This window comes from Folsomia candida, unplaced genomic scaffold (genome assembly GCF_002217175.1).
Source record: "Folsomia candida strain VU population unplaced genomic scaffold, ASM221717v1 Fcan01_Sc005, whole genome shotgun sequence".
NCBI classification, from domain to species: domain Eukaryota; kingdom Metazoa; phylum Arthropoda; class Collembola; order Entomobryomorpha; family Isotomidae; genus Folsomia; species Folsomia candida.
In genome coordinates, this window is record NW_019091197.1 from 5,860,502 (window position 1) to 5,880,554 (window position 20,053).

Genomic DNA, 20,053 nt, shown 5'->3' on the forward strand with positions numbered 1-20,053 from the left:
GTGGATCGTTATTTATGTAAATAGTGTACCGTATTATTCAGATCACTTTGTGCAGAGCTAAAAAGAAATTCCGCCTTGGTATTGCCCCGTCCCACAATTTTTTTACGACAGCGAGAAGGGATGGAGAGTGACTAACAATGTGACGGTGTGAAGTGTAACTCTCCGATTTTTTTGAAATTTTAAAATTGAGTGGTCCAAGTCCATACAACCAACGTTTCCTGAGGCAGTTTGTGCGATGGTCGGGATTTCTCAATATATTTGAGGTCAAAGTTGATAAAATGGTCAATTTTGATTAGAGCGGAGGTAGCAACCTGCATTCATTTCAAAGGGAAAAATCGTCATTCTATCAACTTCGACCTCAAATATTTTGACAAATCCCGACCATCGCACAAACTGCCTCAGGAAACGTTGGTTGTATGAACTTGGACCACTCAATTTTAAAATTTCAAAAAAATCGGAGAGTTGCACTTCACACCATCGCATTGTAATGTAGCAAACCGTGAAAGGGTGAGCTCCATACCTTTACTTGTAGAAGGAAAGGACCCTTCTAAGGAAATATCCTTAAGAAAGGTCCTTAAGGAAGGGACCCTTCTATTTTAAGCTTGGCACAAAGACATCCGACTTTTTACGGAACACTAGTTGAGTGGGACGTTCAAAAATATGACACTTTTATTGTCAGACACCTGTTACACATACAGTGTCTGACAGATGTCTACGTCCACATAGTCGCGTCAATTTCATTTTCAAATTGTCACTGAACTACTGAACCAATTTTCATCATTGATATATCAAATTCTCACAAATTTAACGTAATTTCATACCACATTATTAGTTTTCCGCTAAAAAATTTATTTTAGGCCAGAGATGTATTTTAATTCAAAATGAAAACAATTGGATGGACAAAAGTCAACGTCCAGTAAGAGAAAACATACAAAAAAAACTGTAATTTATAAGGAATGTTATAACAATTAATTTTTAATATTTGGTTGGGCCTCCGTTCGCTTTAAGGACGGCTTCAAGGCGTCGAGTCATAGAGTTTACCAAATTCTTGGTCACATCTTCAGAAATGGTTTCCCAAACTTCACGAATTCTGGATTTAAGGCCCGGAATTCCTGAAAAAGATTGTTTTCTTATTTCTCTTTCAATGTGGTCCCACAGATGCTCAATGGGATTCAAGTCTGGAGATTGGGGAGGCCATTCTAGCTTCGAAATTTTTTTTTCTTGAAGTATTCCATGGTGGACGTGGCAGAGTGTTTCGGATCGTTGTCTTGTTGGAAGACAAATCGTCGTCCAAGTCCAAGTTTTCGAACAGATTCCTGGATATTGCCGTCAAGTATTCCCTGGTACTTGTATTGGTCCATAATTCCGTCAACAAATTCCATTTTTCCTGCCCCACCTGAAGCCATGCATCCCCACACCATTACCGACCCGCCGCCGTGCTTAAATGTGGGGTTGAGATTTTTTGGATTCAATGCTTCTTTTGGATATCTCCACACTCTACGACGCCCATCTGACCCAAAGACATTGAACTTTGACTCGTCAGTCCATAAAATATGTCCCAGAATGTTTGTGGCTTGGAAATGTGGTCTCTGGCAAACTTCACTCGTTTGGTTGCATTCCTCGGTACAATAAGAGGCTTCCGGACTGCTCTGTGGGATTTCAAATTTCCCTTGTTCAGTGTTCTTTGGATGGTCCTAGGACTAACTTGTTTGTCGAACATCTCCTTGATCTCGGTAGATAGCTTTGGAGCACTAAGTGAGGGTGTAACGTTGACTTTGTTGAGCACGTGGCGTACTTCTCGGTGAGCCAAAATGGGTTTTCGACCACTTCTGACCTTGTTTTGGACTGAACCATTAGCTCTAAAGTTCTTAATGATTGTCTGGATGGTTGTCCTTGCTAATTTATACTTGGTCCCTATTTGTCTCTGCGACAGCCCCCCTTTTTGTCCACCCTTCCAGTCCTGAATGACAAGATCTCGAATAGCGATAGGAATTTCCTTGCGTGTCGACGCCATCATATTTTTCTGGAAGAAAATTATTTAAAAATTAATGCGGCATATGTTATTGATAGATTTATTAAGTTACCTGATTCTATAAATTGGAGAGATTTTTGTTGTTGACAATTAAAGTGAAGTGGACGTAGACTTTTGTCCGCTCAAATTTCATCCTCTCTCGCTCTGCACTATGATTCTCAGTTTTCCCAGAATTTTCAGAAATAACTCATATGTTTTATGAAATTACGTTAAATTTGTGAGAATTTGATATATCAATGATGAAAATTGGTTCAGTAGTTCAGTGACAATTTGAAAATGAAATTGACGCGACTATGTGGACGTAGACATCTGTCCGACACTGTATCTCATGACATGCATATTTCCATACTAAAGTACATTATTGTGTCATTACAGATCAGATAAATTTCATACTTTGTGTGTTTTAACAAGTCCGGAATTCCTACATCGACAAAAAACAACTTGCAAGTGGACTATCATAGAACTCTGTCCAAGGTTGTTTCAAATCTCAAAATTTTCACGATTAGTTAATTTACAGATTGTACAATTTAGGTATCGTCTACTATAAAGTTATTTTCTTGAAAAATTATTTACCTTCTCGTTGACATAGTAGTTCCACCCGACAATTAATCTTCATTAGTGCCGCTGTTTCTTCTTCTCTCCAGTAGAGGACCAAAGACCCAAAAAAGATAAGGAGTCCCATCCCAATAAAATAGCACAGCATGACCAACCTCCACTCCTCCCCTTCGACACCATGGAAAGTGTGCCAGTGGACAAAGTACGTGAATAAATGCACAACTACGTTCACCAGGGCGGCCTTATGTACGAAATTTTGGAATGGGTGGTACTTTGTGTGGGTTGATACTCCTGTCGAGGGGTTTCTGGTGACGAGTAAGTGCAGAATGTGTGACCAAGTTACGAGACACAAAACGTCGCTGACTTTGAATATGTAGCTGGAACGGAGATGGGCGATAGAACTGATGATGTGGGATCGTACCATGGAACTAAATTGATAGAGATTCGTTTGAGATGGCATGGTGATCTCCGTAACGTTGGTGAATGCCGGAGTTAAGAATAGTTTCACAAATTTGGTCGAGTGTCGGTTTTATTTGTTACACGGCCAGAATTTTGGTGTACAAATTTAGCTATTATTTTTTACCACTTAGGATGGCATTCACTAGCGCTTATAGAATAGTTTTTAGGCTAGCTCATTCAGTCACTCTGGGTCGCCATTATATACAACCCGTTAAATGAGGCCATGAAAAAAATCGATATTAATTTATTTTCGAAGACACGTGTAATAAACAATCTGGGGTAAACAAATAAATTGGAAAAATTTGATTTAATACAGATAACTCTCGGTGACCAATATTGCAAGTTCCGAAAAATAATTTCGAAATTAATCCCGTAATATTTAGGTACAACATACAATTTGAAGCGCACGAATTTGTAGTTACATTTATCATTTGTTTTTTACGCATGGCATTCGCTTAATTTCTTTTGGAAAAACCATATCGCATAAATTAATTGGGATAAGATGAACCAGTTTAATCAAAACAATTATGCATAATTATTTATTGTCTATTACGTGACAACAATTACGTCTGCTTACAATTATCATAGGTTTTGTAGTCACTATAATTCTCCAATTCTTATCCACTCGCTTCTTCTGATTTTATTTGAATAAAACGAGTCCTAGTTGAAAATCCAATGAGTTCAAAAAGCTCAACATGTATTTAGCAAATCTATGAAACTTATGAATGCCATAAACCTGAGGAGGGGAGCTTCACCACTTGCCACTCACAGAATCCGATGCCCTTTGGATATGTTGTAGTACCCCATGAGTGTACTGAAACCCTGAAACGGTTTGACTCCATGGCCACATTTGCGCCCGCCACACCCACTCAAAGGCGCAAAAAACACGAAAAATACCCTGTTTTGGTTCATTAAAAAATCCGCCAAAAATCCAATTTTGATCGGATTTTCAAAAAAATTACATATTCTTCATCTCAGATACTTGCTTTATGATGTCCAATACCAAACTCAACTTTTTTGAAATTTTGATTTTTTCGAAGACAAACCTGTAGTCAGAAAATTTTCTAAAATATCCAAAAAATTAAAAAAAATCATTTTGGTGTCGGATATTGTCAAACAACTATCTGGGATCACGAAAATGCTTAAATTGCGGAAATCCGATCAAAATTGGATTTTTGGTGACTTTTTGAACGTGATGATTTTTCGCACCTTTGAGTGGGTGTGGCGGGCGCAAATGTGGCCATGGAGTCAAACCGTTTCAGGGTTTTAGTACACTCACGGGGTACTACAATATATCCAAAGGGCATCGGATTCTGTGAGTGGCAAGTGGTGAAGCTCCCCTCCTGAGTTGGTGTTGGATTGATCGTGTGGAAATAACCCGTTCTTCACTTAACGAGAAAATAGTTATTCTCGTCCCATTGAGGTGACTCTCACTTTGTTGTCGAACTATTTATACATTCACATCCGTGTTACATGCATATTTAACTTCAAACTACACAATCTCCCCCACCCAAGCACAATAAAGTTATGCTTGGCTTGTGCGTAATTAAATTCTGAATTCAGTTCACTCACAATGTTTGCATACACATACCAAAATCTGTTGACATATACTGTGTCCACAAAATTTACGTAAATATTTACTTGCAACTGTTTATCAAACCGTACTTCACGGATTGCTAAAAAGTTGTTTTAATACGGATAAGATCCCATAATCGTGTAGGCTCGAAAACATCTTTTTCACATTTGTGTGGAAAACTTCTTACTTATTTATTCTGAAGCTACAGTAATTTTCAAACTATATCTACTTGTGCCTCAGGTTATTTAGGACAGACGTAGGTTTTTGTTGTTATATAATTACAGAATTTGGCTGAGAAACTTATTAATCAGTTAATTGATGGACAGGAGCGAGGCGTCATCTCAACCTGTTGTCAAACCTGGAGACAAGCAGGGCACGCATACCGAAAAAGATGGGAGAAAGGGGGAGACGGGGGCAGACGTGAAGGTTGAAACAGAAAATTCAAAACAGCCCGATCCTCCGGAGGGAACAGGATCCGTCAGACGGATGTCGAAACTTGAGGAGGATTTTCTGTACTCCACAATTAGTTAGAAACACATTAATTTCATTGTACGTGAAATTTGCATAAAAGTTATACATGAAAAATATTTAGTTTTTGGTGTCAAGATGTAAGCAAATGTGCAGACTTAAAATAAAATATTTTAACGGTATTACTCAAATTATTCACATACTGTGAATAAAGTCGAGCAAAATTCCGACTAATTGTAAGAAAACTATTGTGTCAAATTTACTTATGGTAAACCATAAGCAAAAATACTTTAAAGTTGGAGAAATTGTAACTTTTCATGGGCAAATTTTACACAGTAGTTGTGTTAGTGGTAAATTTACGCAAAATTGAGTAAACTTTAATAAAATATAAAGGTCGAGAGAAGAAGGGAGTTTTCAGTTGTTCAGAATTTAACACAGCAGTAGATTGGGAGCCAATATGGCAGTAGATGACCCCACAAAGTATATATTTTATGAATCCTCTCGTTGAGACCTTTCCGACGACACTCCACTTGTGGGGCTCCGTCACTTTGACCTGCCGCCCTAAACAAGGTCAAAAAGGTCGATTTCGACCTAAAGGGTAATTTAACTATTGTTCTACTACTAAAGATCTACAACATATCAAAAAATGGCGAAACAATCTCTTAGGGAGATTGTGTTATGTCGACCGTGCGGTGTCCTTTATGTTTTTTAATTAATTAACAATTATTTGGAAATCTAATTACCGTAAAAACGCAAATAGTAGCCGGGGGCTACTATTTACAAAATTGGTGGCTGCGACCCGGCTACAACATGGTTGAGCATAAGGCTACTATTTGAGCAAGGTCACTATTTGAACAGCGGCTACTATTTGAGTTTTTACGGTAATTAGAATTGGCACTTGATTTAAAAAGTCTCAATTAGTTCTCAATTAGTCAATTAGATTCAATTGAAACCAATTATTTTCAATTAGAAATTGGCAATTAGTTTTAAAATGCCTATTAATTAGCTAATCAAGAATATTGTATGGTAAGGATTGTAATTCTGATTAATTTCTGGCGGCAGATTTGAAATTGCCTTAGTTGGGTAGATTCATACAGTACAATGCTGGTTAGAGTCAGAGATTTGAATTTCTGTGTTTGGCTAAAATTCTGACTAATATTTAATTTTCCCGCTGTCTTACAATCGCAAAGTGCAATCATGTACTCTTGCTCAACCTCTCTATTAACAAGATTATTATATAAATGTATTGCAATTTTATTCTTTGTTTAGTTCGATATTCGCTAGTTGCTAATTAAAGTAAAACTATGCAAAATGTTTACTATGTACATATTTCTGTACAAATAACACTGTTTCATATAAAACTGATCCGTCCTCATTACTCACCGGAGTAAATATAAGTATGACTCTACAAGCCCAGTACTAAACAAATATTACCGTATACATAACTATTCATGTGGTAATATTTTAGCAATGGAAAACCCCCACTCAAAAAGAAACTACTTATTAAGTAGTGCAAGCTGCTTTGTGCGATCGGTTAGTTAGTCTGTCTGTCTGTCCGTCCGTCTGTCAACACTATAACTCGAGAACGCATCAAGATAATCAAAATCGGTTTGCGGCATCATACACATGACCCCAGGGGGAGGATCCCGTAAACTTTTGGACCACACCCCCTTGGCGCCAGGGGGTGTGGTCGCATGCTTGCGCTACTTATGTATCGTGCTTTGCCGCACTTTATTTATTACCAACCCGGTAGGACATCATTACCAAATCAATACGGAATATATAAGTCATACATTTTAATACTGCGGTTAACTACTTTATGTAAACGATGTTTTGTAAATATGCTTTCCTAATTAGCCATAAGAAACTCGACATTCGAGTGAAAAACAAGTAACTGTCGAAATAATTGGATAAGTATTATTGGTAGTTCGTCTTCCGGCACATCTGATTTAATCCGAGATAACGCCACACAGTTTAATTATGGTTGTAAATACGCCTCTCCATTTCTCTAGTAAACTATCAAATACAAAGTTAAGCAGGACGTGTTAATTGGCGTGAAATAAGGTATGCATTAATTATTGTTATTGTTCATGTAATATCAAAATTGTGGCTGTCTCATGCACGCGCTGGATGTCATTATTGGGCAGATTGCGTCGTGAACAACGACTTTAATTCGTGCCCGTCCTTTCCTGACGAATTGATAGTAATCTTTACAATTTCGGTGGAAATGCGAATTTAGTGGACATACTACCGGATGTCATATTTGCACTCTTAAAAATAATGTAACTAAATGTATATAAAATAACTCTTTCGTAAAATAACTGCACTGTAAATAATAAGTATAGTAACCTTTTTTGGCAATAATTTATATTTTAAAAATGCTCTCCTGTCTACACCTAGTAGTACAAATTAAGTTTGTATGATTTCCTATGTAATATGACATATTTTTTAACCCGTTTCTAACTCCTGAATTTTTTTGACGAGAAACACGAAAAATCCACTTTTTTAATATAGGCTGGTATAGCAAAAATTCCAAGTTTTTAGAACAAAACTATCAAACACATTATCTTTTAGCAGAATACCGAAGAAACATATCTAGTTTTGAGCAATTTTGAGAAACATATTTTTTACACGTACTTAATTAACGTAGACCAAATCTAAGTTTGAAAAGAGTTAACATTATTTCTGAGTGTCGTTTATGTATAAATGGTTGAGCCTTGACACGCATTCTCCAGTATTTCCTTTACGTACATGGTTTGCTTGTCAAGAAAATACTCATATTACTAATTTTTTAGTAAATTTCGTCATGTACACGACCCAATTTTTTCCCCTGTTGGTTCGTCATCTTGGTCTTTGTCGCCTCTTGAAATCGGTTCCGGCCAAGTTTGATTCAAAATTGGGGAAAATTGTGCCCGTCGAGAATCCCAGGGATATAACAATCTTTCGAATACAATGCATCATTTCACTCGTGTATAAGTACACGGTCGCAATGTTTCTGAATTTATGCATCGGACCGCTCACCGTTCCGAAAAAGTTTCAGGGCGTCAGTTTCTTCTTAATTTATGTCCTCTTGTTACTCTCCAAGTGGAATTATCACTTGGATATCGCCCCAATCCAAGTGGTCAATTCGTGCGTAAAGTTTGAGAAAAAATTGGTGAAAGGTTAGGAAAATTTTTTTCCTTCGTATTTTTAGACAAAATAAGCAATTTTGTTCAGTTAATGACTTCACGTGATTTAATACATTTTTGGTCTCACTTTGCACCAAGAAAATTACCCCAATAAATTAAAACTTCTTAAATTCCTGCGATTTAATCAGTCTTCAGACGTTTTTAACACTTTGATCAAAACTTCGTGTTTTTGTGGTATCAATTTTAATCAAAATTAGCGAATTCATTTTTAAGGAAATTTACGAAAAATTAAAAATAACAAATCAAGTAGGGGAATTTTCTTCAAATCTTTACATTAAACTATGAAAAGTTGCGTCTATGTATTTTTAAAAAAGATGAAATTCCTGCCATTTTAAAATTTTAATTACAGAGACACTATTTACATAGGGGTGGAGCGAGATTAAAAATGTATCACGTGGCTATTTCATGCATATTTGTACTTATTTACCTGAACAAAATCTAATCGTAAGTTTTAAATTTCTTTTAATTTTTCTACAGGTGAGGAAACTCTGAAAATTTCAACCGAGTCTAAACTGATGGTCTACTTCATGCAAATTCTGCACTATTCAGTTACCGCCTATGCGGTCGGCGTCTTCTGCCTGCTTCTTTTGGATCCATGCTTCCCGCCGTTCCTCCTCTCCATGTCGGGGCAATGTGAGAGCATCAAATGGTTGAATTTGGGTCTAGAAATTCTTATCCTCCTGTTTGAAACTTGGATGGCGGCACAAGCCATGTACTCCGGGGCAATGTGGGCTTTCTACATCATGTTCGTTGGAATTACTTGTATCCTTAATTATCTACAAATTATCGACAGGTAATAAAATCCGGTGGTTGAGAAAACGAAGGTGCATAAATCGACTCTGATTGAATCGTATTTTTCCAGCTCAAATTTTTTACAGTTTTTATCCCTTTCTGATAAAGGTAGAAGATTTGTGCCGATTTTTTATAAACTCGGCATGTTTTCAAAAAACGTACGGGAGTATGTAGCGTCGTAGCTGGTACTATTTTAATTTGGTGCTAACTTTGGCACGTGGAACCTGACGTGCTTAATTGTGCTAAAACCAGTTTAGAAATGTTACTGAACTTGATATATCGCAAAATTGGGTAGAGCTATAGCTAGAGTGTGCAAAGGGCGCCTTTTCGCATGTTTTTTGCCCTTTTCAATGCCCAATAGCTTGTTTACGTGCCTTTTCCTTATCCACACTGCACGAACCACCTATATTATCTATATTATAATTTAGAAAAATCCGTCCCGTGAAATTTTCCGTGACATTCCTGCATTTTGATTGGCTGTTGGCATTCTAGCTAAACCAATCAGAGGAAGGCTACGATTCTTATGGTTATGGCTATAGTTAAAATTCACGTGCCTAATAAGCAAAAAGGCATTTTGGGCATGGCATGCCTTTCTTCCCTTGCACACTCTGCCGATACCCACCCGCACAGAATTTTGACAATAAATTTCAGTTTCTCAATATACCTGAAATATAAATTTTGCGTAATTTCATTTTCTCAAGCTGCCCCCAATATTATGCAGGCTGATAATTACGTATGTAACTAACTTTATGTCTGTCTATTACTAGCAAAATGGCCCGTGCAAAAAACCTTGTCGATCACAAACTCTGCATACGAACGTATCGAGGGGTACACATTTTGGAAAAAATGTCCAAGGCATTCCTCATGGCGAGGATTTCTCCCGTTGTCGTCTCGGTTATACCGACGGTTCAAATTATTGCGCAATACGTGTCTATAACAATGCATGACCAAATCGCGATACCAGGATTTCTCATATTTCCCCTCTTCTTGGTGGACGGATTTATCAACAATGTCCTCGTCTTTACCCTGGCGTCCTGGATTAATTCAAGGTCGAAGGATCTCTTGGAGCGATATGAGACGAAACTGGAGCACATGGGAGGGCGGACAGGTTCATACTTGAGAAAGGAAATGAGGTCGTTGAACTGTCTCGAAATCAAGTTTGGGTCAAACTTTATCGATCGTGGGACGCCGCTCGTCATCCAGAATTTTTGTTTAGCGCAAACCATGCAATTAATTGTGATAAAATCGTCGCGATAAATACGTAGGAAGGTTGTAAGTAGGGCAGTTATTCTGGTAGTTTTATGTAAGTTTTGCTTGATCGGTTTATGTACAACATGTAGCGTGTACTAGTGCGTAAAAATATTAGACTAAATATTTCCAAAAAAGTTTCTAGCGAAGATCGAAAACTACTAGGCGGATTTTAAAAAATGAAATATTCGGAAGTTTAATGTAAGATCCACGAATAATGGCCATAATGACAATTTGTATCAATTAGTAGATCAATTTTATATTGTAGTCAACTTAATTGATTTGTTTGATTTCAGGATCCAAAATCTGAATCCATTCTTTGAGACGGACCTATTCAGACGTTGACGGAACGGAAGCTAATTTACTATAAATAATGTCACACTATTTAATTTGTGGAGTAAATATATATGCAGATATAAAAATGTAAACAAAACTACGATATATTTGCAGTTCTCGTATTTCCTTGGTTGCATGCGTGGTATCATTGTATTCTGATTATATATGTCGTACACTCAAAAAACGAGTAATAATCATTACTGTTCGGAATGACTATGTGACCTTAAAACCTAGGGTGGGCGGGGTGAGCTTTGGTCATTTTATCGCTATTGTACGTCGTCCTTGCCAAAATTACTTCCAATATCTACTTTATCCCAACCGGTCGTACACGATCCCGTTGGATTACACGTCGTAGGCTCGTCAGTAAATTCCGAGGTAGATTCGTCCGTTGAACTTTGTAAACTTTCGAAATCTGCAAACTTATCCGAGAGGCATGCAGAAATCGCAAAAACTGAAGAAACTGTAACCCTTGGTTTAATGTGAGGACAAATATGGATGCATAACCTATAACCTACCTATGTACACGTGCCAAGTCCGCTTATTATTCGTTTCGTTATCACCAACGCCTGATAAGCCAGGTTATCTGACTCAACTTTACTCCCACGAGTATGTTGTAACCTTAGTGAATCAAGTTCTGACTTGTGCATTAAGGTTATAAGAGTACATACAAGAATCAAAAATTGGTGAACAACCTACCCTAAGCTGACTGAGCTAAATAATAAAATACCACGGTTGCTATGACAACCCATCATGCAAATTTAGTTATTCCTTTGCTTTACTAAGTATTTTAATAATGCTTTCATGTTTACTAATTTTTCTGGAAATGATGATGCAAAAATTTACAAGACAACGTTTATAAGCAACACGTATGCAGACACCTTTTGCGATTTACGACAACATTATTGGTTGCTAGGTTACCATGCACACAAATTCCGTAGTTACTCTATTCCTAGTCGAGTTTAAACTCTAGACTTATTATAAGGTACCATTTGTATAAGGTACTATATATAAACTTAGTATTTATCAGGCCCATTTCGAAATAAATTTTTGCTTAATTTATACGTACGTGCAAAATGTATACATATTACAGCTCGTTTTATTTATCCGCAATTATGAATGGGGCAGCTTATCTGCATAACACGTATAAAATATTCATAAATATTATCGGCAATCAGTTCTTTCAGAGGTCGACGCCGACAAATTTTCGGGGAATTTTCGGCGGCGCGGCGCGGCGCGGCGTCCCAATGTTGAAGGAATAGGAAATCAAATTTTTCGGCGGCGGCGGCGCCCAAAATACTACCGGCGTTCGGCGGCGCGGCGGCGTGAGATCGGCGGCGTCGACCTCTGAGTTCTTTTATACGACAAATTGTTCTCAATCAACTCAACTCTTCTTCATACATAGTCTTAATTACAACATATTCAAGAGTATGTAATTATTGTAAAAGAAATCCTGACCTGAAAATTTAAAGGAACAAATATTTAGACACTCTTTACACTCAACCTGACAAGGTTGACGGCTGGCATGGAAGTTGTCCAAAATTTGAGAGATGTGGGAACGAAAGTAGGCCACTTTCAGTCTCAAATCTCCCCTTCAGTTAACTTAAATAATTACGAGCATACTGAGTGGGGAATTTGAGACTGAAAGTGGCCTAGTTTCGTGCAAATCCCAAATTTTGGACAAATTCCATGCCACTCCTCAACCTCAAGAGTACATTTACAATTTTATGCAAAAACTAATTACCGAATCCCTCGCGTTCGGAAAAATCTCCGCCAATCGTGTACAAAGCGCGGCTCGACCTACTTCAAAATCATTTGGCTCTTCCAACCATCCCAAAACCTTGATTTCAACTTTTTTCACCGACTCAACAACAACGTCCCGACGACCTTCTGACGGAAGGAGGGCAGCCAAATAGCAAAAATCATTGGAGTTTGTGCTCACATGTAAATTCTCCAAGGCAGGAAGACACACTTTGTAATCAATCCCTCCAAACACTCCGGACCCGATGCCAGTTTCAAATTCTAGTTCGGCAAACATAACTCGTACAAATTTCAAGACTTTTCAAAACCGGAAATACTGGGAATTGCCATTGAAGCGTGGGCTGTCTATGGTCACTTTCATCGCTGGGATCGTCATACTCCCAGGACAGGACAATTTCAAGTGTTTCAAGAGTTAAGGAATGTTTTTGTAAAAATCTGTGCAAAATTGGTGGCAGCTCGTGTGCAGTTTGGACCATGGTTACGAGAGAAATTGGACCAAATACAAGTCTCTTTAAAGCGCCAGGAATTTTCAGCAGGGATTCCAACCCTTCAGCGCCCAGGTTCCCGCTTAATTTCAAGGAACTAAGTGATCTGTAAATTAGGAAATAATTAAATAGTACATTCTAAATAAAAATAACTAAAATTTCCCCAAGGTTGAGTAAAAAAGAGGATGACACAACCAGTTGGGGAGAATTTTTGTGCAACGGTTGGATAAATTTTCCACAACTTGGATAAACTTCACACAATGCTGGGGTAAATTTTCTAGGTAAATTTTCTAACCAACGGTTGTGTCATCCTCTTTTTTGCTTAATTTTTGCTTAGAGTGTAAATATTCTTGGAACACAGAAATGTCGAATCTCTGGCTTGTAAAGCAAAACTTACAAAGGAAATCTCGGCAACATTTCAATCTTTGAAAGTTCATATAAATTGCGGGTATCAATTTCAAGATGTTCCAAAGCCGGGAAAGCTTCCGTAATAGAGTGACCCATCCTCTCGCTGGATTTAAATCTGGCCAGGCGTCCATAAAATATCACGAGTTCCTTCAGCTTCGGAAAAACGAGGGGACGCAGGGCCGGAAAATCATGATACGTGTCCCACTGAAACTTTAATTTTTCCAGGATGGGGGCCGACTTGAGAACGATTTTTCGACAAAAGTCCTTCTGCCACTGTAACTCATGTTCGGTAATAAACTGGACAAAGAAATATTTTAGTTTTCCCACCGCGTCGTAGATTTTGGGATCGATGCGGGGTATCGTATACTCCTCGGGGCTGTATTTGTATGAAATCTTGATGTGAAGATTGACCGGGCCAAATTTCAATTTGTCTTCTTCTTCTCCTTTGAATGGGTCGCCTTCTGTATAATTTTCAGCATGGAGTTGAATGGCAATTATTGACCTAACTTTAAGAACAGTGGTAGCCCCATCATTCCACGATTTGCAGATTAGTCGACACTTCTTGATGTCTGAGATCCCAAGGAATTTGCAAACATGAGAAATTACCTGGAGAAAAATAGTGTGAACTTAGAATGGAGGTCGACCAACGTATGCTCATGGATTTGGGTCAAACTATTTAATATCAATCGATCATAAAATAGATCAATATGAAATTTGCAAATATTTGCATCCTAAAAGGGGAAAACGTGGGCAGTAATAATATGGACAAATTTTACAGGTTTCCAAGTTTGCTGCGGGTTTCTCCAATCTCCGCCAAACATGCCCATTGGGAGATAGTGCAAATATCATATTTGCAATCGATTGATTTTACTAGTTTGGTTCAAATTCGTGAGAATACGTTGGGAGACCTCCATTGTTAGTTTAAAGTTTTATTATTATTTGTAATTCGAAAAAATTAAGCGTAATCAATCTTACGTCGGGAATCAGAATTAATCCGGACTGGACGTCAGCAGTTTCATCATCGGAATCATACATGGGATCTCCTCCCTAAAAAATGCAAATTTCGATAATATGTATGTTTGCTAATTAATCACTGTGTCAGAGCGTAGCTGGACGACAGTTTTTCAATGCCCGGCCAGAAATTTGGAACAATAAAATGCCCAGCTTTAAGCTGGGCATTTTCGAAATGAAATTCGAAATGAAATTCGAAATGAAACTATCTCAGAAATCAAGAGATATTATCTCTTGATTGGGCGCGCGAAATTATTTTTATGTACGGTGCATAAAAATGCACGAAAATGCACGAAAATGCATAAAAATGAATGAAATTCACTTCATGCAAAGAATTTCATATTTTCAAGACATTTGATATTTTCCTGCCATGTCAACTGGGGGTGAAACTCGGTTATTTCAAACCTTACTGATTTACAACCTTTACAGAAACACCATTTTCTATATATTAAATTTCTTAGATGTTATATGAAAGGAGAAAATTGTTTGACACTAAAATACGAAGATGATGATGTAGATGTCATAAAATATCACAACGACTTGTTAATTAATCAATTATTTAGAAAAATTGTAATGTTACAATATTATTTGCCCTTCAATGATTTTTGTGCATTTTCATGCTCTTTTCCAAATTTATCGTAGGTGTTATTAAGCGTTTAACAACATTTTCGTACACTAAATAATTTTGTGCAGGTGTTATTTAACAGCAGAAACACTGCTATTTACTACATATTTCGTTATTTTAAGAAGTATCCAGTTTAATTTAAAAACTTACTTGAGCTGCCTCCTCCATCATCATGATCTCGAGAAAAGCAGTTACCAGAATTATTAAAACTTGGAGTTTATTTAGAATATTAATTTCATATTTTACAATCAACTCAATATTTTTTGTCAGACACTTGTGCAGTAAGTGTTCTTCCCAAAACCAAAACAAACTACAGATGTGAATTCTGGCTGAGAGAGTGAGAAAGAGAGAAATGGTTCGAGGCATTGATGATCCAATTGGAATTGGATCGAGCTGCAGCTCGACCCTCCTAGGGGACGTCCACTCTTGACGTCAACTAAAAATCCTGATTTTATGACGCTTAGTGAAATTCAAACAATCACAAATCAAACCAAATAATAACTTGTGGTTGCAATTAATTAATAATTTGTTGGTTACACATAATAATCAAAGGTGCACGGCACACTGGTATTCCCTCCGTATGCAAAATTGCTATGATATTCAATTTCAGATTGATAGTACGGCTATAATTTAGAAAGTAGCGCGTTCTGAAAAGAAAAAAATTATGTTTGTTAAAATATTGCAAAATAGTGATGGAATTTCAATATCTATATTATAATTTCGAAAAGTCCGTCCCGTGAAAATTTTCCGTGACATTCCTGCATTCCGATTGGCTGTTCGCATTCTAGCTCAACCAATCAGGGGACTGATTCGATTTTTCATTATGGTTATGGTTATGGTTATAGTTATGGTTATGGTTATGGTTATAGTTATGGTTATGGTTATGGTTATAGTTATGGTTATGATTACGGTTATGGTTATGGTTATGGTTATGGTTATGGTTATGATTCTGGTTATGGTTATGGTTATGGTTATACATTTGGCTATGGTTAAGGTTATGGTTACGATAAAAAAATCCTTAGCAGCATTCAAAAAGTTCCATATCAACGTTAAAAAATAGTCCTTAGCAACGTTAAAAAAATTCATTAGCAAGATTAAAAAAAAGTCCTTAGCAACGTTAAAAAATTCCTTAGCAACGTTAAAAAAAATTCCTTAGCAACGTTAAAAAAAGTTTTTAGCAACGTTAAAAAAATTCCTTAGCAACGTTAAAAAAGCGCTCAGCAACGTTAAAAAATTTCTTATCAACATTAAAAAGTTCCTTAACAACGTTGAAAAAATTCCTTAACAACGTTAAAAAAATTCCTTAGCAACGTTGAAAAAATTCCTTAACAACGTTAAAAAAATTCCTTCGCAACGTTAAAAAAATTCCTTAGCAACGTTAAAAATATTCCTTAGCAACGTTATAAAAATTCCTTAGCAACGTTAAAAATATTCCTTAGCAACGTTAAAAAATTCCTTAGCAACGTTAAAAAAATTCCTTAGCAACGTTAAAAAAATTCCTTAGCAAGATTAAAAAAATTCCTTAGCAACGTTGAAAAAATTCCTCAGCAACTTTAAAAAATTCCTTAGCAACGTTAAAAATATTCATTGTCAAAACTAAAAAAAATGTTAACTTAATTAGATTTACAATATACAGTTCGATTCGTATTGTCGGTCTTGATTCATGATTTTTACATAAGGATAAGGATTCACTGGCGGAATTAACCCGCGTGAATTTTGTCCGCCAAGTAGTCAGAAGCTGAAAGGTTTTTAGATGACTAAATGCATTTCTGCCAGGTAGTAAGGTCAAAATATTTCTACTCAAGTTGAAAAACAAATTCTTTGAACTACATGATTTCCCTGGAGAGCATCATGCAACTATAATATAATAAATATGATTGTAGAGGAATTTATTCTCAATTTAGAGTTTTAGCTGTATTGTGTACTTGAGTATTTTATAAAGCATTTCTTAAGCAAAACTGCTTTGAACCGCTATGATTTAATAATTTTCATAGTTTAGTGTCCAATTTTAAATGGGGCCCGTCTTTAAGACGGGCTTATAGGCTAGTTCTTCCATAAAAACCAAAAATCTCATTTCACCCCAAAAAATTTCCCGCCATGGGGGAAAGTGAGCCAAAGTCTTGGAATTCTCTGAAACATCCAAAAATGCAATCATAAAAAGAGTAGGCAGTTCAACTCTGTGTGTGTGTGTGTCTGTCTGCTTTTTTGACTCCCTCACTGAGATTTCTATGGCTCGCTCTCGCTCTACCCCGCGAGGCAGCTTGAGACGACGGGCTTATAAAAGTGCTGCTCGCAATTTGCGGGCTAAAAAGCTCGTCCCTAATAGAATCGGCTCGACAACTTTGTCTGTCTGCGTTTTTGAGCTTGCCCCACATAGTCTCACCCTGCCTCCACTCTATGATCTTTCCCAACACATGGAACGATGGGCTTGAGAGTTCAGACGTGACCTGACACTCACAACGGTCCCCCCTAGGGCAAATATTTGGCCCTTAAAGACTAGTAAAAAATAAAAACTTTGACCCGCCAGAACTTTTGAATGTGACATTTCCGCGTATCATATGACCCCATATCGCCCCGCCCCTATTCTAAATTTTTTCCAAATTTAGGAAATGCTTGTCGTTAAAAATTCTGAAACTCTTATTATTTTAGCTGAACCTTTTTAAATGGTCTGCAATGCATGTGACCCCACATTAAAATGGCAGACAAATCGCGGCACATGAGAGATAGATTCCAAACCCTGCTTCCCATATATCCAGCAAACTCACGACCCATTTAAAGCTCACATGAACGCCAAAGTCCCACACGAACTCGTCCCCATTTGCTGCACAATCAGGGAAGGTTGATCTCAGAAAATGAGGCATTGTACAAAGAACCATAACGGCCAAAAGGCCCATCATGATGGTTGCTATGAAGTGTGCGTAAATCAGAAAACAGAGGGTAAACCGGACTGGTTCCCCTTGAGAAACGTCACTGAACGGGAATTTTCCTGTAGAGATGACATCCTTCAGGTGGAGTTTGGCCTGTCGTGGCGCCTTCAAAGGGTCAGGATTTATTATGAGAATGCCGTTGAAGTAGGCCGCTATTTCGTCCGTTTTTCTTCTACACACGACACCCAATGTCCAGTGGGCAATGTTGGTAACGGAAAGGCAACAGGAAATGATGTGAACGAGAAAACTATTTTTTGGGACGTTGAACACCAGTGACAGCATTCGGGCAAGAACGACGACGTACTGGACTACAAACATGCCCAGGGGCAACGTGTACTTTAAGTTTTTCCAAGGTGTTGGCACAATTTTTTTTAATTTACTCGACCAGGTTACAAAATTACAGAAGAAAAGGTTCTGATAAAGGAGTTGGGTACGAATTAGGGGCAGGTAGTCGAAAATAGTTGGGGATTTTCGTATCGCCTGGGTTGGACTTCAGAGTCCTACTAGCCGAGAATAAACTATGGGACAATGTTTGTCTGCAAGTTAGGTCGAGTTGTGGATGTGCTTGTCACGAAGGGGTGCGTGACTAAGGAAGCATTCATAATTTAAGTATTCCAGGCTGGAATTTCCAGCTGTAAAAATTATAATGACTCGTTACGTTGTATCTTAGGCTGTATCATGGATGACACAATTTAAGTATGTACTGAATACTTAAATACTTAGGAGGGGAGCTTAACCACTTGCCACTCACAGAATCCGATGCCCTTTGGATATGTTGTAGTACCCCGTGAGTGTACTAAAACCCTGAAACGGTTTGACTCCATGGCCACATTTGCGCCCGCCACACCCACTCCAAGGTGCGGAAAACACGAAAATCATCACCTTCAAAAATTCACCAAAAATCCAATTTTGATCGGATTTCCGCAATTTAAGCATTTTTGTAATCCCAGATAGTTGTTTGATAATATCCGACACCAAAATGAATTTTTTTAATTTTTTGGATATTTTTGAACATTTTCTGACTATGGGTATGTCTTCGAAAAAATCAAAATTTCAAAAAAGTTGAGTTTGGTATTGGACATCATAAAGCAGGTATCTGAGATGAAGAATATGTAATTTTTTTGAAAATCCGATCAAAATTGGATTTTTGGTGAATTTTTGAAGGTGATGATTTTCGTGTTTTTCGCATCTTTGAGTGGGTGTGGCGGGCGCAAATGTGGCCATGGAGTCAAACCGTTTCAGGGTTTTAGTACACTCATGGGGTACTACAACATATCCAAAGGGCATCGGATTCTGTGAGTGGCAAGTGGCGAAGCTCCCCTCTTGAGGTGGATTCATTGAATCGGATTTTCTCTTTCACTTTTCCCAAATGTCTTTGCACCATCTCAAAATATTTTCCGTGGCGAAATTCCGTTTTCTTCAGCATCGAACCAATCCTAACCAATTTCTCCCACATCACCCCTAGTCCTAGTCCGTTAAATTTAGAATTCTTCCAATTTCTTCCAACTTATACAAACTTTAAGTGGTCGGTTTCTGCTCAGAATTATTGTATCGCTTCGTGTTGGCTAGATATTATTTTCGTTGTCACGCACACATGGAAAACTTAATGAAACCATGCGTCCAATATGTACATATGTCATGATTAATTTTGTAAAGAGGTATCAATTAATCTTAAATGTGCAAAAATTGTCCTTAATATTTTCCCAGTATCGGTTTAATCCCGAAAATAAATTATCCACATATGTATTTCAAGAGGGTTGTGAAGCATGCATACATATAACGTCCAAATACTTATGATACTAATCATCTCGGAAGTTATACACTCTAAATATATCAACAATGAAGTTTCAAATATGCAAGTAGTATGCAAAAACCCTTTCCACCTCTTTTTGTATCAATTATTATTGCGGTATTTGAGCAGATATGCTAAATTCGTAGACTCTAGGGCTCTAAAACGCTCGGTTATCATGAGGTGTAAATATGCACGAGCAATTTTATAACGTGAAATTATAAAATACGAGAGAGATAATCAAAGTAATAGGTAAAGTGTCATTATTAGGCAGCGGCCAAATTGTAGTGCAAAATTATTTCCAGTGATACTTGACCAAAATTTGGACGAGTCTGAGTGAAAATCCAACATTAGCAAAAAATTCGAAAATTTTGGCTCGGATCTCGAAAACCACCA

At 37.4% G+C, this 20,053-nt stretch overlaps 1 protein-coding gene and 1 long non-coding RNA gene across 3 annotated transcripts; one reads left to right on the top strand and one right to left on the bottom strand.

Annotated features, from left to right (window-relative positions):
- Window positions 1-4,635: 4,635 nt before the first annotated feature.
- On the top strand, window positions 4,636-5,369 carry LOC118435781. Its single transcript, XR_004835007.1, has 2 exons — window positions 4,636-4,878; window positions 4,949-5,369. It is a non-coding gene; the product is annotated as an uncharacterized LOC118435781 (long non-coding RNA).
- Window positions 5,370-11,730: 6,361 nt separating this feature from the next.
- On the bottom strand, window positions 11,731-15,999 carry LOC118435837. 2 transcript variants are annotated; one of them, XM_035852293.1, is made up of 6 exons: window positions 15,479-15,999; window positions 15,092-15,400; window positions 14,281-14,352; window positions 13,295-13,911; window positions 12,396-13,003; window positions 11,731-12,109 (listed from the first exon to the last, which is right to left on the bottom strand). In XM_035852293.1, exons 2-5 carry the CDS (start codon window positions 15,305-15,307, stop codon window positions 12,667-12,669), a joined length of 1,242 nt encoding a protein of 413 aa, XP_035708186.1. In that variant the 5' UTR covers window positions 15,308-15,400; window positions 15,479-15,999; the 3' UTR covers window positions 11,731-12,109; window positions 12,396-12,666. The 2 variants fall into 2 exon arrangements, with proteins under 2 accessions (XP_035708186.1, XP_035708185.1); XM_035852292.1 differs by having other exon boundaries at window positions 15,092-15,999.
- Between the last annotated feature and the right edge of the window lie 4,054 nt (window positions 16,000-20,053).

Bases quoted from the DNA above. Each gene is read 5' to 3' on its own strand.
- LOC118435837 (XM_035852293.1), bottom strand. From the start codon at position 15,307: ATGCCTCGAACCATTTCTCTCTTTCTCACTCTCTCAGCCAGAATTCAC. The intron at 13,912-14,280 runs GTAAGATTGATT...ATTTTTCTCCAG, and splicing joins GATTAATTCTGATTCCCGAC to GTAATTTCTCATGTTTGCAA. The intron at 13,004-13,294 runs GTAAGTTTTGCT...CCTAATTTACAG, and splicing joins ATGTTGCCGAGATTTCCTTT to ATCACTTAGTTCCTTGAAAT.